Here is a 23,503-nt window from a genome sequence, read left to right on the forward strand (position 1 = left end):
GAGCCAGAGTTTTTGAAGAAAAGTCCTCTGAGCCTGGCTGCTATGTATTCCCCCCAAAACACACACACCCCAAGGGCCAGTTTTAGGCATTTTTATTTTGCCAGTTTCTGCTGAGCTACAAAGTAGAAAAGGCAGGAGACTGTTTTCTCCTGGTCTTGGCCCTCCTTGGTCTAAGAGTTTCCTCCCCATCTTTGCAAATTGTTTTAATGTGATATGTTAGGGTTGGGTAAACTAAAGTCTGGAGAAGCTTTCAGGGAGCTATGAAATCCCCATTCATTCCTCTTGCCTGGCAAGAACAAAGCCAGTACTTATAGATAGGAAAGCATCTTAAGACTGTAGATCAGAGGCAGATATTCTACCTTCAAACCATATGAGCCCCAAATATGAATATGGTTAATCCTTGAACAACACAAGTTTAAACTGCATAAGTCCACTTATGTGCAGATTTAAAAAAAAAATAAATAGGTGCTACAGTACTACATGACAGTTGATTGAATCTGCAGATGTGGAACCAGGGATACAGAGGCCTGACTATAAAGTTATATGAGGGAGTTCCTGTTGTGACTCAGCAGTTAACAATCTGACTAGCATCCATGAGGACACAGGTTCGATCCCTTGCCTCACTCTGGTATTCCCATGAGCTGTGGTGTAGCTCGCAGACACGGCTCAGATCCCATGTTGCTGTGGCTGTGGTGTAGGCCGCCAGCTATAAGCTCTAATTCAATCTCTAGCCTGGGAACCTCCATATGCTGTGGGTCAGGCCCTGAAAAGCAAGAAAAGCAAAAAATAAAAATAAAAATATATGAGGATTTTTGCAGTGGAGGCATTGGTTCCTCTAACTCCCACACTGTTTAAGAGCCAACTGTAACTGCCAACATTTTTGAGCACTGGGCAGGTCTAAGTGCTTTGCATAAAGTAATTAATCTTCTAGGCAACCCCATGTGATTTGTATCACTGATGAGAAAGTGAGGAACAGAGAGGTTGAGAATTTCTTTCTTTCTTTCTTTTTCGTCTTTTTGCCATTTCTTGGGCCACTCCCATGGCATATGGAGGTTCTCAGGCTAGGGGTTGAATCGGAGCTGTAGCCACCAGCCTACACCAGAGACAGCAATGAGGGATCCGAGCCAAATCTGCAACCTACACCACAGCTCACGGCAACACCGGATCCTTAACCCACTGAGCGAGGCCAGGGATCGAACCCACAACCTCATGGTTCCTAGTCGGATTCATTAACCACTGAGCCACAATGGGAGCTCCAAGAATTTCTTAAGGTTACACAGTCACACAGGTGAGAAGCAGGGGAACCAGGCAGTCTTCCTTCAGCGCCATGATCTTCATCACTTTATTATGCTGCCTGTAAAAGCACACCTCAAAGAAACAGCTGCTGTGTGGTCCAGCACCTCTCTTTTCCACCCCCAGAATAGACATACACAGGTAACCAAGCCTTTAGCTCATGTCACAGAATTTCTTACCACCTGCACAACTCACCCCCTTCACTCACAGATTCCCATACCTCCTCCCCGGAATTTTCCCATGGAAGTCAATCAGGCTCAAAAACATCTTAACAATATCCTACACATCTCTTCTCCTTGTCTCCAAGCTCAGTGAAGCCAAGAATTGGGATAGAAAAAGAGGCATAAAAGCGGAACCTCAGTGGACCGTAATGATGAGCAAGTTTCCCCACCCTCATTCAGATAATTCTGACTGAAACTTCAGAAACTCCCAACACTGTTCCTCCTACCAACTTCCACTTGCTCCCAGGGCTGGCTGGAGCCTCGATTTCACAAAAAACTCCAATCAGCTACCATGATGTTCCTTAGAGATAAATAGAAGTGCACCTGAATCAGAGCAGGACAGCGGTTGTTAAATTTGCCAACCTCATCCAAAGAGTTGCTTGGCCTATGACCTTGATAAACCAGTTTCCTCATTAGTAAAAATCTGGAAAATAGTTCCTATTTTGTCTGCCTCCTGGACTGATAATTGAGTGAGAATAGAATGAGTTTAGTAAGAGGAGAGAACTTTAAACATTGTAAGACACTGAGTGAGCAGCAAGAATTTCTGGCCCCATCTGAAAGCTGTGCATGTATCATCTTCCACCCACCCACAGTCCCAGGCATAGCTGGGGGTACTGCCAATGGCCTCTGTCCACAGTGCTGAAGTCACAGCCAGCCCAACTACAGATCTTCAGTCCTTCTTTTTTCTTTTTTTTTTGTAATATACTAATTTATTCATATAAACATGCACTTTCCATTATTACATTTTAATATTAATCAAAACAAAAATACAGAATACTTCATGAATTTGCATGTCATCCTTGCACAAAGGCCATGCTAATCTTCTCTGTCATGTTCCAATTTTAGTATATGTACTGCTAAAGTGAGCACTTCAGTCCTTGCTCATCCCACCTTTAAGCAAGCATCAAATAACAGCAATTTCCAAGACCAAGGATTGCCCTAAAACTCAAAAGTTATTACCAAAATGTTTTTTATTTCATTGATTTCAAGTATCTTTGTTTTTAACACTCCTTTAAAAATCATAACAAGTACAAGCAGGCAGGATATGATTTGGCAGGTCAGGGAGAACAGAGGATGTGGCCTTCACTTGGTATGGGTGAACAGTATGAGGTGGCTACCAAAAAGCTGATGTAACCTGAGGCTACACGGAAAGTTCAGGGTCAGAGAAGGGAGGCAGGCTAGCTTGTTTGTATGTGGCACTGGCACGCCTGGAAAAAATAATCAGAGCCAGGTAGCACAAACTGAAACCCAGCTAGGCTAAAAAGGTCTCAGTGGCTGGAATTGAACAAGGTAGAGGAAGAATTCATGAAGGCCTGATGGATGTCCACCCTGGTGAGGAGCAGACCAGAGGAAATCAGATGGGGCCAATGAGGTTGATGTGACCTCAAAGATAGAGCTAAGATCAAAGGTGGAGGAGAGGCAGGTTTCTGCCCAATAGGACCCAAAGATAACTGAATGCCAGAGAAGGTAGTGAAGCTGTATGAGCACATGATGAAATGAGAACTTGGGGGTGGGATACCTTCCCAGGTATCTAGTCCTCTTGAGACCTGTGGTGCCAGTAAATAGTTAAACACCTTCTGGAGTATCCCCAGCCCTGAGGCCCCCTGAGCTGGAGGGAGACCAATGTTGTACAGACCAACACGAACCCAAAGCATTAGCATCCCTGGGTTGGAAACCTTAATTTTTTTTCATTCAGCCTCTTAGACCAACTTATCTGTGCCTTCAGTTCTGAGTTCTAACCTAAGAGAAAAGATCCAAGGTCTCAACTTGCCTATTACCTCCTTGCCAGATGGGCTCTGTGAAGAATGCCTTCAGAACCTGATGTTGCACGCCCTCTTCTGGTCATTTCTAGTACTATCCTTTCATCCCTGGGCAAGCAAAAAAACCCTTTTGAACCTTTACGGTACTGACCAGGGTAGGTTCAGAACACACAGGGAGATGTGGTAGGCAAGTACCAGGAAGTCAGATCACTGATCAGTGATTTAACAAAATCAGTGTACAGGATCAAAACAGAATCTGTAGGTGAATACAAGAATCAATATGAAGATTAGGGCTCACTTGTGTCTAGGAGGGCTTAGGCTGAGGCTAGGTGTGGGGAACTGTCTCATCCAGCACTGAGACCAACGTCGGTCTCTCAGGTTGAGGTGAAAGTTGGGGCTCATCGCGGGACTGAATTCTGGGCTCAAGTGTCAGCATGAAGTGTCTATCCAGGTAATATTTCTAAAAGTCTGACCTCAGGAAGGAGTCAGTATGCATCCACAGGAAAGAGGTCAAAGTAGCATTCCTATACCAAGCTGAAGCTTCAGGTAATAAGCACCAGCCTTTGGAGAACTCAAGCAGAGATACTGCCAGAGGAGAAGTATAAGAGATGGGAGACAGAATAAGCAGTCACTAATTTGTAAAGGCCTCCCAAACTTAAATACAGTCATAGCCAGGTCAGAGCCCCCTTTCTCCTCAGAAAGTGAATCTCAGTATTCTAGTTCCAGCTTCCTAGTAAAGCCCCCCACCAACCCTAGTACTGCCACAGGCAAATTATTGCTATACTTTGGGGACAGGAGAGGTCCAAGGGCCAGTCCTGTCACTTCAGTAAAGTGGCAGCTGTGGGGGTAGGCTTCCTTTCCCCCAGGATTCTCTGTTTCTACGGCAGCAGGACCTGGCAGCCACCCACACCCAGATCTTAGCAACCCTGGGAGCCCCTGGCAACTGCTGCCATGGTGACAAGACAGGGAACTGAGAACAGGCTGGGGGGAGAACCTCCTCTGGAGCCTTCAGGATATATGTGAGATAGGGCTCCCCCTCCTATACACAGTCTGGGAGGGAACATGTGCTCCTGTCTAAACCCCCTCGCTGGCACCCACCCCCACCCCTGCCCCCGGGGTTCCGGTTCCCTCAGGGTGAGAAAATGAGGGACACCTAGGGTTGTGACGTCTCCATGGGGGGTGAGCGGGGGTGTTTGGAAATGACACAATCACAGATGCATACACTGGCAGACACGGTTTCAGCGTATCAAGAGCCATGCAGCCACACTTCATCCACTCTTTGTTGTGTGGACATAGGCTTACATAGTCACTTAATCACAAGTACACTAACACAAAATCACATAACTACAGCAAATAACACAGATTTAGGCACACTACCCCACAAAAATAATCACATGGATACACTCTCACTCACAATTGCATTACAGATACAACAGTACAAATAATTCCCAGACTCAAACACTTATAGATGCATTCACACACCCAGATATCTGTGAACATACAAAGTCAGTTAACTCTCTTGAGCATTAATTACATGCCAAGCTCAGAAATAAGTGCATTACATTTGTTACCTTAACTAACCCTCAACAACCCTAAAAGGTACTTCTGTTGTCTATTGCCATTTTCCAACAGTGGAAATGAAACATAGATGTGGCAAGTCATCTCACAAGGTCATTGGTCTGCCTCCAGAGCCTGCATTTTTACATCCTATACCACAGCGTACCCTGGTTCCTAACACACACACTTCATGTCCAGAGCAATGGGACACAGGACAGCAACAGCAAACTCGGCAAATAACAGAGTCTGAAGGCAGAGCCCTAGAGCCTTGAAGGTCTAAGCCTACACTTTAGCATTAGCAGAGACCAGGTAAGGGCCGGTGACTAAACTCTGCCTCCGTGTTGGCACAGGCAAGACTGGAGGAGGCAAAATCGACAGAATTGGAATAGGAAGAAGCAGAGCCACCCACACCCCAGTCCCCCATGAGTCTGGAGGTGGGGGAGTGAGAACCCCCAGATCCATTAGCAGTTCTGGGCCCCCTCACCCTCCCTTTCCTACCTCCATGTCACACTATTCCATTCCCCCGTCACCCCACCTCCCCTCCCTTTCTCATTCCCCTTCATCCCATCTCTTTTGCTACTTACCCCATCTCCCCTCCCTTCTAATCCCTGTTCCTCATTTCCCCTTTCCTTCTCATCTCCTCCACTCTACCTCCCACCGTTTCTCTCCTCCCTCCTCTCCCCATCCACCTCACCCCTCTCCCCTCTCCTCCACTCTCCGTTTCCCCTACCCCATCTTCCCTCCCCTCCCTCCTATCCTTAACCCCCTTACTCTGCCTCCTCTTCATCCTCCTTTTTTTTTTAGAGCTGCACCTGCATATGGAGGTCCCCAGGCTAGGGGTCAAATTGGATCTGTAGCTGCTGGCCTACACCACAGCCACAGCAACACAGGATCCAAGGTGTGTCTGCGACCTACAACACAGCTTATGGCAACACCAGATCCTTAACCCACTGAGCAGGGGCAAGGATCAAACCTGCATCCTCCTGGATACTAGTCGTGTTCGTTACCCCTGAGGCAGGACAGAAACGCCTCCATTGTCCTCTTACCACACTTTCTTCCTTCCTTCACACCCCATACCCCTTTACACCTGGGATCCCCCTTGTGAATACTAGTAAGAAGGCAGGCAGTAGAGGATATGTAGACCTGACCTCAGGATCCTTAGACCTCTTCCCTGCCCTGCTCTGCTGCCTAGGTACTGATGCTCTCCAAATCTGTTTCCAGCCCTATCCAGTTTGCATGACCACATGGGTATCCAATTTCTGAATTGGGAACCCTCAAAGAATGAGAGATATGTGAAAGCTTCTGCCCTGGCCCTTCCTTTGTCCTCAAACCCCCCAAGAACTCCTTCCCCCTCTTCACCCCCAGATTACCCCCTTCCTACCCCCGCTCCCTCTAGCACAGATGGGTCTGGGAGACAGTGACGTGGGCGCTAGGCACCGTGTCTGCTCAAGCGTCGGCTTCCGCTGGCAACCGCCTCCACAGCCCTGCCTGCTCTGAACATCGGGGACACTGGGGCTGAGATTTAATGGGGGTGGGGAAGTACTGAGATGAGAGATTCTGAGGGTGTTAAGAAAGGAGACCATGGAGCTAGGATGAAAGATTAAAAGGGGGCCAGGGTAGGGGAGTTCATGGGAGTAAATAAAGGATTAAGAATAGGGTAAGACAGAGGATGATGAGGGAAGGACAGGAGATCATATGAGGCCAAGATGAGAGGATGATAAAGGGGAGCTAAAACGTGGGAACTCAAAGGAAAAGAAAGATGAAAGATTATAGGGGGAACTTTAATGGGGATTGTGGGGTTTGTTGAGAACGGGCTGCATAAGGGAGCAGGGATGAGGGGATTATACAGAGGATGAAAAGGGGACTCAGGGAAGCATGAAGGTGCTAAACCTGTAAAGAACTACCCAATTACAAAGGAGAGATCAGAAAGGTACTTAAACTCTACACATCTACCAGAGTCTGTTTTGAGATTGTTAGGTCACATCAGGTCAATTCCGGGTCACGGTAATATAAAGCTAAATCAGGTCAGGGCGAGGTCAGTTTACGATTAAATGGAAGATGAGTAAGAAGGTGTGATCTTTTGACTCTGCTCCAGGGACTACACCTCCCAGAGTGCACTATTCTCTCCCCTACCCCCTCACCTCTCCCCCCCCCCAAAAAAAAAGAAAGGAAAGAATGCCCAGAGTCACCACCAAGTGGTGAGCGCAGTTTTCCTTTAAGGCTGCTTTTGACGTTGCACGGGTTCCAGAAGCTTCTCCCGGGATTCGAGCGGTGGCCAGTACGTCCCACCTTCTCCAACCAGAGATTGGACTAAAATAGTTGTCCCCCCGAGTCCGGTCTGAGCCCCAGAGACCAACCAATAAAATCAAAGGGCGCGTGGAGTTGCCGCCCTCTGTTCCTTTCACCAATGAAACGGCGAGATAGTGAAGAGGTGTGGTTGATTGATTGTGGAGTGCACCAATCAGACTCACACCAATCACTGTCCGGAATGTGTGCGCGTGTGGCCGGGTGACAGGGGCGGAGAGTGGGTGGCTATCACAGAGCCACTCGTTGAAAGCTGTCCAATTACAACAGAAGCCAAGCTGAATGACGGGCAGATGGAGCAATGGGCATCGCGAAGGCGGAGCTGTGGGGGCGGGTTCCCGGGCTCGCTGTCTGCCGCCGGCGGGCAGGCGACTCCTGTCCCGAGTGGAGGCGGCGGAGCCGGAGCCGGGTGAGGGGGCAGCGGCTGTCTGACGGACCGCGGTGGCGCCCGCAGCTCCTCACCGGTGAGGGCGCCGAGCCAGGACTCGAGGGTCCCGGGAGCGGGGGCTTCGCGAAGCCAGGGGTCCTGGTGTCGGGGGGTTGGGACACTGAAGGCCCATCGGCTCTTCCGCCGTGGGGGTGTGGGGACTCGGGGTCTGCAAGGTGCTCGATGTCCACGACCCTCGGGGGGCAGCCAGCGTCTGAGCCGAGAGAGGGTCAGGCTGGGTTGCATTGGGTTTCGTGGGGCGGAGGCGTTTCTGAGCCGGCCCTGCCAGCCAGCCCCGGTGACATCACCGACCACCCTCCCCCGCCCCAGCCCCCTCCCCTCTCTTCCCCTCCTCTCCTTGCCGCGCCTTTTGTCCCGGCGGAGCTCTCCCCGCGCCGCCCCGCCCATCAGCGAGGGAGGAGACTCCCTGTCAGTGACTTCATTGAGTAGGTTCTTGGGAATTGGGGTCTGGTCCTCTACGGAGAGAGAAGCGAGAGGAACCCATTGCCTCTTAAGCCCTCACAGACTATCACACCTGTCACAGGTACACACGCTGCCACTTACAAGCACACACTCTTCGCACTGCCAGCCTTACTGTCACACTGCCATACAGCCATTCACAATCAGCCAGACATTGCTGCACCTGAGAGCAGGTGGCCGCTGGACCCTGTCCCTTCACTCGCCACACCTGGGGATCAGGTCCAGCTCCTGCTGCACCGGACAAGCCTTGCTGGGCAAGGGCCTGAGGAGGTGGCTTCCAGAGCTGCAGCTTTCCGAGCAGGCTCCAGTGGAGCGATCCGAGGTGAGGGGCTGGGCTGGGCATGTTTAAGCGCACAGTGCTCTCCTGCCCATCCCCAGCAGCACCCCCACTACAGGCCCGAGGAGCTTTCCGGAGCTTCCCACACTTCTGGGGAGAAGACTTCTTAGCCAGCTTGATGTTTAAAATTCAGCTGGAGCCCTTAAAACTTCGAGCGTGGACGCTGAATGGGTTTGTAAAGTTTCGGTAAGTCCCTCTGGAGAAGGGCACTCATACCCATACCAAGTCAAATTCTCCATGTCGCATTCCTGTCCATTGCCTACCTGCTTCCTCCATCTCATCTTCATCTCATCCCCAGTGACATATAAGAACCCCCTTCTACTCCACCCTTACATTTGAATGAACTGCATGCTTTATCATTCATTTTCTATACCAAACCCTTCAGGCATCCATTTTCCATGAACACCTCCTCTAGTATTTCAACTCTCTACATCTCTCTCTCTTTAAACCCACCGGTACCCTACTTGCCACCTAAGCCAAATATTTCCCTTTGTCATCCCTCATCCCCCTCCATCAGTGCTTCATTTTCTGTATCAACCATTCCCCCTCCCTATATCAGTCACCCTTGCCATTTCTCATTTTTCATTCCTGCTTCTACATTAACATTCTCCATCAAAGGCAGTGCCATGCCATGGGGCTCCTTTGTCACTCCAACACGTGGCTTGTGGGTAGGGGAGGGAGAAAAGGAGGGAGGGAGGAAAGAAGGAGGGAAAAAGCAGTTCTTGAAAGAGCTTGCCCTATGTCTGTGGAGGCAAGAGAATTATAGGTCTAAAACAGCTAGCAGGTGGGTGCCAGGGAGGAAGCTGGCCAGATGAAGAGGTAATGCAGGGACAGCAAGGGGAGGGTGAGGGGACGGCAAGCCGTTCCACTCACTCTCTGCCTAAAAACTGCTACAGTTCTCTGAAGGCACCTCTTGGTGTGCTCGGGTTCCTTCTCAGTTTCCGGGGAAAGAAGGTGTGGGCTGAGGCAGAGATGGCAGACCACCCCCAGCTCACCTCTCAGACGCATTTACTGCTGCTTCCGAAAATGGCTGCCCTCCCCCATATGCTCTTTCTCTGCCTCCCCCAACCCCAGCCTCCCCCACCAGGCATGACATGATGGTAGGGGGGAAAGGGGGAGTATCCGCCCTAATGGAGACTTCTCTTCATCAGAACGAGGTGACTCCCAGAACCATGAGTCAACCCAGCCACCTGCAACAGGCCATGTGGGGGCAGGAACTAGGGCCATTGTCACTGCCTACCTGGGACCTTGAGGTCTGCCCTGACCCACTGAAGCCCTCACTGCTGCCAGAAAACCCTGTATACTTCTCTGAAGCAGAGGCATAAAAGCAGGCCTCAGCTGTGGCTGCCAGCCTAGGACATTGCTAGAAAGACTCTGGTTCTACGGGCTTTGGCAGGGGTTGGCCAAGTTTCAGAAGGGTTGGCAGATGGCTTCTGGTCATTCCCCCAAATAGCTCTAGCTACAGAAAGTTCCCTTCTCTCATATCCATTGCAGAGACATTGGTGGAGGGAGATTAAAGTGGAAGAACTAGAGCCCTGTATTTCTCCCTCTTATAAATAACAAATATCTCTGCACCCAGCATGGAAGGAACTATCAGAGGAGTGTGGGCCTGGCACTGGGCCAGGTCCTAAACCATAGGGCAGGTGAAAGGAAAGGACTGGTAGAGAATGTATTAAGGAAATGGTGGTTAGTGCCCAGTTGTCTCCTAACAACTATTTTAAAAGGCCCTACCTATCTCCAGAATGCTTTTGTTCACTAACAATGAAGCCTAGGTGGCACAGACATATCTTATACATAGTTTTGTGTGTAGACATTGGGAAATGAGTAAAAGGAACTGTTGTCCTGGTTGGGGAAAGGACAGTGTCACACACTCACCACTCCCCCGACTAATGAGGGAGTTAGAAACAGCAGTTTCCAAAGGCTGTGAGTCATCCTCTGATCTGAATCACACGTGAGACTTAGCATGGTTTGAGGAGCGGGGGCAGGGAGGCCTGGGGTCTCCAATGGCCGAGAGAAATCCAGGCACCCACACCCTGACTCAGCCTGGCTGGCCAAGGTAGCTGGCAGAAGACCCAGGCCTGTTCCCAGTCCTGGGCCACTGCCCCAGCTGCCCTTAGTCTGGGCACCATGCCTGAGCCATGGCGTAGGAGACCACGATGCTCAGGTGACCTCACCCAGAGCACAGATCTTCACCAGCTTCTGTGTGTGGATCTGTCAGTCCATGGTGCCACCTCACTCTGCAGGGCTCTTGAGGATCCTCAGTCTGACCCAAGGACCTAGCCCTTAGTTTAGCCCCAAGAAGTGGGCCACAGCCCCCAGCTTCCTGCTGGGAAGGCCCAGGAGCTAAGAAAAGAATCACAGAATACTAGAATGTCAGAGGTGGAAGAGATCATCTAGTCCAAACCTTTCATTTTACTGATGGAGAGACAGAGGTCCACAGAACAGGCATGACCTGCTGAAAGTTACACAGTGAGTCGTTTAGGGATTGCAAGATCATCAGGAACAGTACTGGGGTAGAAGGGAATAGGGGCATCAAGGATTGGCCCTGGTTTCTTTCAGAAACAAGGAGACCAGTGCCGGTCCAGTGGCTGTGATGGGGAAGGATTACTACAAGATTCTTGGAATTCCGTCGGGAGCCAACGAAGATGAGATCAAGAAAGCCTATCGAAAAATGGCATTGAAGTACCACCCAGACAAGAACAAAGAACCCAATGCTGAAGAGAAGTTTAAGGAGATTGCTGAGGCCTATGATGTGCTGAGTGACCCTAAGAAACGGGGCCTGTATGACCAATATGGGGAGGAAGGTAAGAGGACAGTGCTCCAGCCAGATACTGGACACCTGTTCTTGTCTGGGGTCCTGGGTAACCCAGTGCTCAAAGCAGGGAACTGGAGACTGAGCAGGGGGTGAGGGAAACAAGTGTTCCCAGCACTGACATCCAGAGGAGAGAAGAGACCACCCGCTATCCACCTCAGCTCACCATAGTTCTCTCTGCCTCTCTCTACCTCTCTCCCTCCTCAAGTCCAGGCCTTAGAGAAACTAGAGCCAGAGGCCTTCCCCGCCCTGCTTTTCTTCCCAGCCTTATTAGTCCTGCCTGAAGTCCCTGCTGCTTCATTGGCTGATGGAGAAGGTTAGGAAAGGGAGTGTGTGTGGCTCTCTGAGGACAGAGCATTTATAATCATCAGCATAAAAGTTTGGCCCTTAAGCAGCCTGGGAATTAACCACTGGAGCTCTGAGCTAGAGATGATTGTCCCCTTCCCTGCCCCCTTCCTGCCCACTTCAGGCCAGCAGAACAGAAGTAGAGTTTTGACTCCCTGAGGAAGTGGCAGGGATCCAAGAGCGGAAGGGGAACTGCTGCTGGCATCTTGCTCCCTCCCTGGGGTAGCTGGTGGCCACGCACAGGGTGGCAGGAAAGGCCCAAATAAAGCCTCTGAGAGGCGGCTCCTCCCAGCACATCCCACGAGCGTGATGTAGCTGCTAATTCTGGGCCTGCCCCTCAGGGCCGCCTGCCACCCGCCAGCCACAAGCACCTGTCAGGCTATATTAAGAGATATTGTCACAGCTGAGGACTCTCCTTCCCAGGAGGAACTGTCCTTCCTCCCTAAGAGCATCCACGGTGTCCTCCTTACTCTCCCATTCAAGCCTCAAAATTAGATGAGCTGATGATCTGACTGTATCTGATACAAAGCAGGTGCTCAAAAGAATGTTTTTCCTTTCCTCTTCCTTGCTTTGTGTTCCATTCCCCTATCCTCTGTGCACCCCAGTCCTCCCAACCCCCTCTTCTTATTCTCCATGCCACTAGTTCCATTTTTTTTCCCTCCTTACCTACTAGACTTGCCAATTCCCAGATTCACCAGGCATCTGCTGGAATCCCCATTATTGTCTCAGCTAAGAAATGTTTCTCTCCCCGGGCGGAGGGATGGGAGGGGTAGTGGTGTGAAAGAGGGAAGCAGTGCAGACACCATGCCACCATGTGACCTGTCTAGGAATTACACCCATTCTTCTGCTCAGCCTCATCTTTATTTAGGAAGAAGGTGGGAGCTGGGCCCTCCCTTCCTGCATGACCAAACAGAAGGGCAAAGCTCAGCCCCTAGATCCAGACACCGCTTCTAATGCAGATCTACATCCCAGGAGGGCTCCTAAGGATGCAGTACAACCTTAAAGAGACAGCCAGGGCCTGGGAAGGGAGTAGCAGCCTTGGAAATGCAGGTCGTATTTTTGTCCACCTTGTCCCCTCCTTAGTAGCCAGCCAGAACAGTTGTGCACATAGACTCTGTGTGCCACCCTAGCTGGGGACAAGTTGTTCCCAGCTTGTAAAGGGTGTGGTAGAGGTACAGCAGGAATCCCTACAGAGAAATTACCCCCTCTTGTCATTGTTAGTCCAACCTCCCTCTCTCACTGAGCTCTGCCATGCTTCTTAAACTCACCTGATAATCAGATCCTCAATAGAAGGAAAAAACAGACTTTGAGTTTTAGGGGAGGGGTGAAGAGGCAGCTGCCATGAGTCTCCGAATTGCTTGCCACTTGGCCTCTCTAATGAAACACAAAGCTCCTCTTGTAGTCCCAGGAAATAAGAAGCTAAATTAGGCTCAGGCATCAACAGCCAATGAAATTCTAGATAAAGGCCTCAAAGAGATGAGTCCTCTCCCCTAGTCTGAGCCCCACCACTGAGTTTATGTGTTCTAGATAATTTCTCACTGTTAATGCCCCCCCTTACTCCTCCCTATACCCCGCTACTACTCCCATCACAGCCACTACCATCCTCCCCATGAAGAATGCCTCCAGGAATCTAAGCCCCTAGATAGAACCTGACTCCAGAGAGAGCAGCTGGGGTCACCACCCACAATGTGCCAGCTCATTCATGCATTTTGGCTGTTCTGACATTAGGTATGGGGTGTGAGGCTTAGTGTTGTATAACTCCAAGGAGCTCCATTCCCATTGCAGTCTATGCCTGTCCAGTGTGTAAATGGCATCGTCTGGAGTTGTGCAGTACTGTGAGTCCTGAGTGTGGGAACGAAGCATTTGCAAATCTTTTGTAGACAAAGAGCTCCTCTTCTTCAAGCAGGAGTCAGAGAAAAAGGAAACCGTGCTAGAAATAGAGTGAGAGTGGACTTCCTGCTGGACTGTATCTCCACCTTATTTGGGACAGGTCATTCATTAGCCCCTTGTATGGTCAAATTCTGTTTGACTGCCTCTTGCCCTTTGTGTCTTTGGAGATAAGCAAAAATTTAGGAACCAGGTATAACTTGCAATGTGACCCCCAGGCCAGCCATTCAAGGTTTTGTGAGACATCTTTGGGTCACATGGAAGAGATTACAGGACTGGAAGTCACATCCTACAAGTCTTTTAGTCTTAGCTTTTCCATTTATTGGTTAACGGCCTCTTTGAACCTCAAGATGTGTCTTATTACTAAACACATAATTAAGAGTAGAAATTAATCTTGCCAGTGATTTTTCTTACTCTATTAGTCCAGCCCTTGCTGTGGAAGTTAAAGTTTGCTTCTTTCTCTAGGCCCATGAATTGGGACCTAGAGGGCAAGGGGAAGAGACCGGGTGGGGCTGAGACCAGCAACATTGCCCCTAACTTCTCCTCCCTCCAGGCCTGAAGACCGGCGGTGGTTCATCAGGTGGCTCCAGTGGCTCCTTTCACTACACCTTTCATGGGGACCCCCATGCCACCTTTGCCTCCTTCTTTGGAGGCTCCAACCCCTTCGATATCTTCTTTGCCAGCAGTCGTTCCACTCGACCTTTCAGTGGCTTTGACCCAGATGACATGGATGTGGATGAAGATGAGGACCCATTTGGCGCTTTTGGCCGCTTTGGCTTCAATGGGCTGAGTAGAGGTCCGAGGCGAGCCCCAGAACCACTTTACCCTCGGCGCAAGGTGCAGGACCCACCTGTGGTGCATGAGCTGAGGGTATCCCTGGAGGAAATCTACCACGGCTCCACCAAACGCATGAAGATCACAAGGCGGCGCCTCAACCCTGACGGGAGAACTGTACGCACCGAGGACAAGATCCTACACATTGTCATCAAGCGTGGCTGGAAGGAAGGCACCAAGATCACCTTCCCCAAAGAGGGCGATGCCACACCTGACAACATCCCTGCCGACATCGTCTTCGTGCTCAAAGACAAGCCCCATGCACACTTCCGCCGAGATGGCACCAATGTGCTCTACAGCGCCCTGATCAGCCTCAAGGAGGTGGGGCCTGGATCCAATTGTATGTGTGTTTATGGGTGGGGGGTGGCAGTGATGGAGACATTCTTACTCCAGTTTTTCTTCCCTTCCCAATTACTCTACCGTACCTTTTCCTCATTCTCTGTCTCATTTTCCCCAGGCACTGTGTGGCTGCACCGTGAACATTCCCACCATTGATGGCCGAGTGATCCCTTTGCCCTGCAATGATGTCATCAAACCAGGCACCGTGAAGAGACTCCGTGGGGAGGGCCTTCCCTTCCCCAAGGTGCCCACCCAGCGGGGAGACCTCATTGTCGAGTTCAAAGTTCGCTTCCCAGATAGATTAACACCACAAACACGACAGATCCTTAAGCAGCACCTACCTTGTTCCTAGGCTCTGCCCCAGCCAGTCCAGAGTCTACCACAGCAATACCCCACACACACCCCATCCAATGTGCACCCAGCTTGATGTCCACTGGACACTGGCAACCTTTTCTAAAATGCAAAAAAAAAAAAAAAAATAGCCACTGGTTTTCAGGAAAAATATTCCTGTCCCTGACCCCTTTCAGAGCTGGGCTGCCCTGGGGGAGTGGGAGGGAGGGAGTTGGGGAGAGTTAGCCCAGACCAGGGGTCAATTTTCATGTCACTATCTTTGAATCCAGTTCCCACTCCAGTGGCTGGAGAGTGACCCGAGTGCTACTTGAAGATATAGAGATTCCCTGTCCACACCTGTAAATAGCATGTCTTTCTTCCCCTCTCAGCTTTGCTAATACCTCTCCTTGCCCTTCCCTTCAGCTTTCTCCTGTTGGTGGAGGAAGAGGATAAAATGGACATTGCTTTCCCACCTCAGTACCACCCCCAAGTCCACAGTGTCCAAGGTTACCACACACCACACATATTCATGCACACGAAGCACACACCTAGAGTCGTGTGTGCCTCTCTGGGGTTGAGATAGGAAGGGAAGGTCCATAACCCATGAACTGGGCCACTGAGCACGAGACACTTTTCATTTGCGGCAGGGAGGTGAACAGGGCCCTCAGCAGTCTCCCTGACAGCTCCTCTGCCAAGACCCTGCAGAGCTGGAAGGTCTGTCCTCCCCGCTGCTCTCAGGAGTGTGCAAGGGTAGAGGGAGGGGAAGGGGCCTGCTGTATTAAGGCTAAGAGGTGGAGGGCAGGGTCCATCTCCCAGCCTTCATCAGGAAGGGAAAGGGTTTTGGGGTCAGGTGGCAGCTATTCCCCACCAAGAGATTCAGGGTCACAGGTTTCTCCCCACACCTCTGAACTCAGGGCCTAGCCACCCCTAAACTTCCAAATCCCATTTTTGTGATATATGACACTACTTATTTCTTACCCTTCATGAAGACTGCGTGAGGAATTTCCAGCCCTTTGATGCCTGTGTGACCCCGCCCCTCTCCTACAGTTGTATAAAGGTCAAATAGTGAAGGAACTAGGGTAAGACTGCTTCAGCCAGGTTCTGGGGTGGAGTTTTTAGGTTTTTCTCACTTTGACAAGCCCCTGAATGTTTTTATAGTAGTTTTTTTGTATTTTTTTGTAATGACAGTATTATGGAAAAAAATAAAGTATTTTAAAAATACAACATCTGAGCAGGAACAACAAAACTGTGATGGGGACAGATATGCAGAACCACTGTCAACCTCCCTTCTGAGCCCCGCTCACCTTTAAGAAGCCCAAGCAGGACCTCAAGATAAGGTGATGCTGACTCCTTCCTTCCTCTAAGGCCAGATCCCCAGAATTTCCAAAATGTATACCCAAAACACAGCAAAGACAGAAGGTATCACTCAACTATTAGAAGAAACAAAAATATTTGGACAGAATAAATATCTTGGTTATGAGAAATAGAGACTATTCTCGAAGGATGTGCTAGCATGAAAACCAATAGATTTTTCTCTATATGGACTAGAATTTTCCTTTGAGAGCAATTTTCCTCCTAGGAGGGGAAGGAAGAGGACTTTCTGGCTGACTGAAAGAGACATATTCTCAGAGACAGAACCTGAGGCAGAGGGCAGGGCAGCTGGAGGTACCTGGCATCCTTGGCCCATACTTGATGGGATCTGGCTGAAGATGCTAGCTTTCTGGGAGGCATGAATACTGTTGTTGATACTTAAATCTAAATTTTCCAGGGATGTCTGTCAAGGTTGCCTGTCCCTGCTGAGACAACTCTGGTCCTCAGGGCTTAGGTGCTGGCTGTATGATGCACTTGTTACTTTCCTTGGAGCTAGGGTGTCACAGAATACCCATCTACAGGCTCTTCTTTGGCCTGGTCTTCCTCTTGGTGCTGACTTTCCTCCCAGATTCTTCTCCAGGATCAGGCCCATGACAGCCACACCCTCTTGAGCTTCAGTGTCCACAATGTCTGGAAGACAACTCTGCCTTCACCAGTGCCTGGGATCCACACAGAGGCTGATAAGGCTGAAGTTTTAACAGGGAACTTCCTGCCCTTACCTTTTTTCCTGGGACAACATTAGTGAAAAATGCTCATTCTTTTATTTAAGGTATTTTTGGGTGGAGCCTGTTCCTTCTAGTGCAGAAACCAAGGGGTTTCTGTTCACAAGGATGTCTGTTCCCCAGTGTAGGCAGGGAGATTCCTAATCCCACATCCCCTACTCAATGCTTTCCAGTTTCAGGTCTCCTAAGGTTGTCCCTCCCTTCACTTATGGCTAAATTCTTGTCTTGGCTCTTCCCTGAGGCCTAAAGTTTGGGGATCTAGGTCTGCTGGGCCAGACTGCTCCCTCTGGACTCCATGTGAACACTGAGGATCTGGGATATGGGAACTGTCATGTTCCCACTGAGCACTGGAATAGACTATGAGACCTCAGAAGTCAGGAGCACTCCAATAAGAAGGCCCTGAAGCTGGTCTTGTAGCTCTGCCTACAATATGATATTACCATTCTTGGAGGTTACATGGGAGATTTGCGGTCCTTTAATATCTGTATAACTTTAAACATACACACACACATCAAGATAGTAAAGAAACTAGGGGGAAAACTAGTTCAGCCGAGTCCTGAGGAATGGGATCTTTATTGGGTCATCTTTGTTTTTTTGGGTGTTTGGGTTTTTTGGGGGTCTTTAAGGGCTGCACCCACAACATACAGAAGTTCCCAGGCTAGAGGGTCAAATCAGAACTATAGGTGCCAGCCTACACTACAGCAATAGCAACTTGGAATCTGAGCTGTATCTCTGACCTATACCACAGCTCACAGCAACGCCAGAGCCCCAAACCCACTGATCGAGGCCAGGGATCAAACCCGCATCCTCATGGATCCTATTCAGATTCATTTCCACTGTGCCATGAGAATTCCCAAGTCAACTCACTTTGATCAAGACCCTGAATCCTTTTATAGTAGTTGTGTGTGTGGCGGGGGGTAATTTTGTGTGACAGTCCTATGACAACCATTTTCTCATTTATATGACTGTAATATGTTCTTTAAGCTTGGTTATCCCAAATCTTGAGCAATCAGAACTCTTGAATGTAGGGAACTCCTTGGTCACTGGAGCCCCTTTGATGACTTAGATAGACATTTAGCTTCTGGATGTCTCCAAGCTCACTAACTCTAAGAACATTTTCCAACTGTGGCTTAGGAGCTGGAGTCTTCTTGAACTTCTCTATCTCCCTGGGCTCTTTGGCTCCTGAAGGAATCCAAAATTAATCTCTAAATATCCTTTTTCTAAAGTGGAAAGTCCAAGAAGATGCTCCCCTCCAGACACTCTCCTGTCTGTTCTCTGCCTCTGGGGCACTGCCTTTCCTGACTGGAGTCTTTTGGGGCATGACTCCACTCTCATCTCTTCAGTCATGTCCTGCCATTGTTCAACGTGGAGTGACTCTGGACTACCTCTGTTGTCCTTCACAGATTCCCACTCTGCTGTAATTTGTCCATGACAATGAATGTGAGGAACTAAAAAGTTTGTCTGCTCTTCTCCTCAGACGTAAGGTCCTGTGTGAATCATAACTAACATCTAGAGCCCTCTGGCCTTCCTTGCTCACAGCTGAGGGGGAGGGAGAGAACCATCCAGAATGAGGACTGTGACTGCCCTGTCTCCCAACCTGCCTAAGGGTTCCTTTCAAAGAGCTAAGCAACCTCAGTATAGCTATCTCTGAAATATGGGTGGTTGAGAAAGAAATGTGGACGGGGAAAGGGGCCATAATTGAGTCTCTATCAACTAAACAGTTTTAAGGATTCAAGGACCCTGAGAGGTAAACTCTACCTCTGTCACCCAAAATTATATAATCTGGGCCTCTCAATGCTTGTCTAACGCTTGGAATAACTCTAGGAAGATTTCCTCCCTTGACCTTTTTTTTCTTTTTTTAGGGACACACCTGGGCATATGGAGGTTCCCAGGCTAGGGGTCAAATTGGAACTGTAGCTGCTGGCCTACAGTGCAGCCATAGCAACACCAAGATCTAAACCGCGTCTGCAACATACACCAAAGCTCATGGTGACGCTGGATACTTAACCCACTGAGTGAGGCCAGGGATCAAACCTGTGTCCTCATGGATGGTAGATTCATTTCTGCTGAGTCACAAGGCGAACTCTACCTTCTGGGACTATTTAAGAGTCATTTGCTGACATGCAGGACACCACATCTCCCAACAACCATGGAACACTAATGACAAATCAGATCAATTGCATAGTCTTTAGTAGATCCCACACCCTCAAACACCCATTTGCAGCATAAATGGAGACAGCTCTTCCTGGGTCTCCCCTCTCTGCACAGAGAGTGCCTTGCGGCTACTGTCCTGATTCCTGGTGGCTGCTCCACACTGGAGTCTCCCTTTGTTTTACTCAGTGGAATCGCTAATGTCTGCTCCTCCACCCACCACCACCCCCAGTTTAAATGTAAGAATTTTTTCCAAGGTGGTGCTTTAGTTGGTTCCAAATTTATTTTTTATAGGAAATTCTCTAAGAAAAATGGAAACTAGGACATAGGGCTAGGAGCCCAGGCTATGCTGTAAAAAATTAAAACCCACAAATTTTCAATCTGCTTCTGTAACAGGTATTAAATTTCAGTTGCAGTGAGAGACTGTATGTCATAGTGGGTCCAAGGAAAGGATACTCCAAAGGCCCTAATCTGGCGTGGAGAAGAAGGTAGTAAGAGTGGGAGCAAGAACTAAAGGTGGGCCTGAGGTAGGGGCTGAGAATGAAACAGGGTTCAGGACTGGGGAACCAGTAGGGAATATTTAGCTTGCATTTGAGACCAGAAAAACAAAAACTGAGAATTCACTGCTAGCAAATCTTCCCTATAAAAAATACTAGTAGAGGAGTTCCCATTGTGGCTCAGCAGGTTAAGAACCTGACATAGTGTCCATGAGGATGCGGGTTCAATCCCTGACCTCACTCAGTGGGTTAAAGATCCAGCTGCAAGCTGTGGCAGAGGTCACAGATGTGGCTCAGAGCCAAGGTTGCTATGGCTGTGGCAAGCAGCTGCAGTTCCGATTCAACCCCTAACCCAGGAACTTCCATTAAGGTGCAAGTGTGGCCCTAAAAACACACAGACAGACAGACAGACAGACAGACAGACACACACACACACACACACTAACTACTAAAGTTCTTCAGGCTGTGAAAAAAGAAAACAAGACAGTAACTCAAATCCACATGCAAAAATAAGGCGTACTGCCAAAGGTAACTACAGAGTAAAATATAAAAGATAGTATAAATGTATATTTGTTTGTAACAATTTTCTTCTATTATCTGATTTAAAAAATACCTTCATAAAGCAATAATGATGAATCTGTGTTGAATGGTTTACAACGTATAAAGATATAATTTGTATGCCCACAAGGGCACAAAGAAGGAGGAAGGAAATAGAGCTGTATAGGAGCAAAATTTTTACATACTATGGAAACAGTTGGTTTTAGTCCAAACTAGACTGTCATATATTAAGATAAAGATAAAATAAGATACATATAAGATTTATTAGGCTAAATTAAGGTAAATTATGATAATTATTATCCCCAGGGAAACCACTAAGAAAATAACTCAGAAATATGTAAAGGAAATGACAAGGTAATTAAAATCACTTGCAGTGACGAAAATATCTATTTAACAAAAAAGAAGGCAGGACAGAAGCAACTGAGGAACGAAAAACAAGAGACATACAAAATATTTTTAAAAAGAGCAAAGTGGTAGACATAACCGCTACTACATCAGTAATTACGCCAAATATTAGTGGAATAAAACTCTAAATAAAAAGCTGAGATTGGGAAAATGGATTTAAAATATGTGAACCACCTATATGCTGTCTGGACATACTTTGGATTCAAAGACACTGATAAGTTAAAAGTAAAAGAATAGGCAGGAGTTCCCATCATGGCTCAGCAAAAAGGAATCTGACTAGCATCCATGAGGATGTAGGTTCAAACCCTGGCCTCGCTCAGTGGGTTAAGGATGTGGCATTGCCATGATCTGTGGTGCAGGTCACAGATGAGACTCGGATCCTGCATTGCAGTAGCTGTCATATGGGCCAGCAGCCACAGCTCCGGATTCAACCCCTAGCCTGGGAACCTCCATGTGCCACAGGTACAGCCCTGAAAAGACAAAAGACAACAACAACAACAACAAAGTAAAGAATGGAAAGAGATATACCATGAAAACAATATCTAAAAGAAAACGCTAGTGCCTAAACTAATATAAGACAAATAAAACTTTAAAAGAAAAACTGTTACGAGGCAAAAAAGTACATTGTACAATAATAAAAGAGTCAATTCATTATGAAGCTATAATAATTATGAACATATACACACCTGACAAAAGAGCCTCAAAAACATGAAGCAAAAACTGACACAACTGAAAGGAGAAATAGACAATTCAACACTAATAATTAAAAGACTTCACATCATGGCTCAGCAGAAACGAATCTGACCAGCATCCATGAGGACACAGGTTAAATCCCTGGCCTCAATGAGTTAAGGATCTGGTGTTACTATGAGCTATGGTGTAGGTCGCAGATGCGGCTCAGATCCCATGTTGCTGTGGCTGTGGTGTAGGCCAGCAGCTACAGCTCCAATTCAACCCCTAGCCTGGGAACCTCCATATGCCATGCGTATGGCCCTAAAAAGGTAATAATAATAATAAAAATTAGAGATGTTATAGCTCCACTTTCAATAATGTAAGAATAATTAGGCCAAAGATTAACAAGGAAATAGAAGACTTGAACAACACTATAATTCAACTAGACTCAACAGACATCTATAGAGCACTCCATCCAATAACAGCAAAATACACATTCTTTTCAAGTACACATAAAACATTTTCCAAGTGAGACCATACACTGATCACTAAAATAAGTGTCAACAAACTTAAAAGGATTGAAATAATACAAAGTATATTCAATCAGACTTGTGGTTTCCAAGGGGGAGTGAGGAAGGAGTAGGAAAGACTAAGAGTTTGGGTTAGGAGATGCAAAGTATTACATTTAGAATCAATAAACAAAAAGGCCCTACTGTATAACATAGGGAACTATATCCAATCTCTTGGGATAGACCATGATGGAAAATAATTTTCTTTTTTTTTTTTTCTCTTTTAGGGCCACACCCATGGTATATGGAAGTTTCCAGGATAGAGGTCAAATCAGAGATACAGCTGCCAGCCTACAACACAGCCACTGCAATGTGGGATCCAAGCAATGTCTTCAGCCTACACCATAGTTCACAAGGCCAGATCCCCAACCCACTAAGTGAAACCAGGGATCAAACCCACATCCTCGAGACAGGATTAAGATGGCAGAATACAAGGACTGGAGCTCAACTTCTCTCATAAAAACAACAAAATTTCAACCAGATGCTGAGCAACCTTCAACCAAATGGACCAGAAACTTTCAAAAAGATATCCTACTCCAGAAGACAGAGAGGAGGCCACATCAAGAGGTAAGAGGGGCGATTACACAATATAAGCAACCCCATACTTCCTGGGTGGAAAGCCTCACAGACTGGAAACTAACTGTATCACAGAGACTCACCTACAGGAGTGAGAGTTCTGAGCCCCACATCAAATACCAATGCCTGGGAATCTGGCACTGGGAGAAAGAGCCCCCAGAACATCTGGCATTGAAGGCCCCAGTGGGGCTTATGTGCAGGAGCTCCACATGCCTGGGGGAATGGAGACACCCTTTTTGAAAGGTGCACACAGACTTTCATGTGCACTGGGTCCCAGGGCAAAGCAAAGGCACCACAGGAATCTGGGTCAGACCTGACTGCAGTTCTTGGAGGATCTCCTGGGAAAACAGGGAGTGACTATGGCTTGTTGTGGGGAAAGGTCATTGGAAACAAAGCTCTTGGGAATATTCATTAGCATGCATTTCTCTGGAGGTAGCCACTGTGGGAAAAACTGGCTCCACCCATAAGTGCTGAGAAGCACCAGGACAAAACAATAATCCAGGTGGGATTACAGCCCCACCTATCAGTAAACACACTGCCTAAAGATCCCTCTAATATCACCCAGAGACAAAGTCCCACCCACCAGAGAGAATGGAATCAGCTCCACCTACCAGTGGGCAGGCACCAGTCCCTCCCATCAGGAAGCCTACATCAAGCCACCATACCAACTTCAGCCACAAGGGAGGCAGACACCAGAAGTAAGAGAGGCTACAACTCTATTGTCTGCAAAAAGGTCACCACACCAAAAACCTATAAAAATGAAAAGACAGAGAACTATAACTCAGATAAGGGAGAAAGAAAAAAACCCAGAAAAACAGCTAAGTGATCAGGAGATTATCAGCCTCCAGGAAAAAGACTCTAGACTATTGATGCTGAAGATGATGCAAGACATTGGAAATAAACTCGAGGCAAAGATGGATAATTTACAGGAAATACTGAGCAAAGAAATACAAGATATAAAACTTAAGCAAGAAGAGATGCAAAATACAATAAATGAAAATTTTAAAAAATCATTAGAAACAGCCAACAGCAGAATATGGGAGGCAAAAGAATGAA

The 23,503-nt window shown here is 48.0% G+C and overlaps 2 protein-coding genes across 8 annotated transcripts in view; one reads left to right on the plus strand and one right to left on the minus strand.

Annotated features, from left to right (window-relative positions):
- The window catches only part of LOC100525024 (protein FAM205A-like), a 161,341-nt gene extending 147,373 nt beyond the window's left edge, over positions 1-13,968 (minus strand). Inside the window, exon 1 of one of the 2 annotated variants that reach the window (XM_021065319.1) lies at positions 12,805-13,968. The gene's annotated coding sequence lies outside the window, so the exon portion shown is untranslated. Of the gene's footprint in view, positions 1-12,202 lie in introns of both variants that reach the window. The other variant, XM_021065315.1, reaches the window with a different exon arrangement.
- On the plus strand, positions 7,422-16,150 carry DNAJB5 (DnaJ heat shock protein family (Hsp40) member B5). 6 transcript variants are annotated; one of them, XM_005654514.2, is made up of 5 exons: positions 7,422-7,599; positions 8,421-8,565; positions 10,939-11,183; positions 13,977-14,578; positions 14,715-16,150. In XM_005654514.2, exons 1-5 carry the CDS (start codon positions 7,437-7,439, stop codon positions 14,946-14,948), a joined length of 1,389 nt encoding a protein of 462 aa, XP_005654571.1. In that variant the 5' UTR covers positions 7,422-7,436; the 3' UTR covers positions 14,949-16,150. The 6 variants fall into 6 exon arrangements, with proteins under 6 accessions (XP_005654571.1, XP_003122027.4, XP_003480591.1 ...); XM_003121979.5 differs by having other exon boundaries at positions 8,424-8,565; XM_013986243.2 differs by having other exon boundaries at positions 7,502-7,599; positions 8,107-8,565.

Source organism: Sus scrofa, chromosome 1, assembly GCF_000003025.6.
Source record: "Sus scrofa isolate TJ Tabasco breed Duroc chromosome 1, Sscrofa11.1, whole genome shotgun sequence".
Taxonomy (NCBI): Eukaryota; Metazoa; Chordata; class Mammalia; order Artiodactyla; family Suidae; genus Sus; species Sus scrofa.

Coding starts and splice junctions, on each gene's coding strand:
- DNAJB5 (XM_005654514.2), top strand. CDS start 7,437: ATGGGCATCGCGAAGGCGGAGCTGTGGGGGCGGGTTCCCGGGCTCGCT. Junction 7,600..8,420: donor GCGCCCGCAGCTCCTCACCG/GTGAGGGCGCCG, acceptor GCCCATCCCCAG/CAGCACCCCCACTACAGGCC. Junction 14,579..14,714: donor CCCTGATCAGCCTCAAGGAG/GTGGGGCCTGGA, acceptor CATTTTCCCCAG/GCACTGTGTGGCTGCACCGT.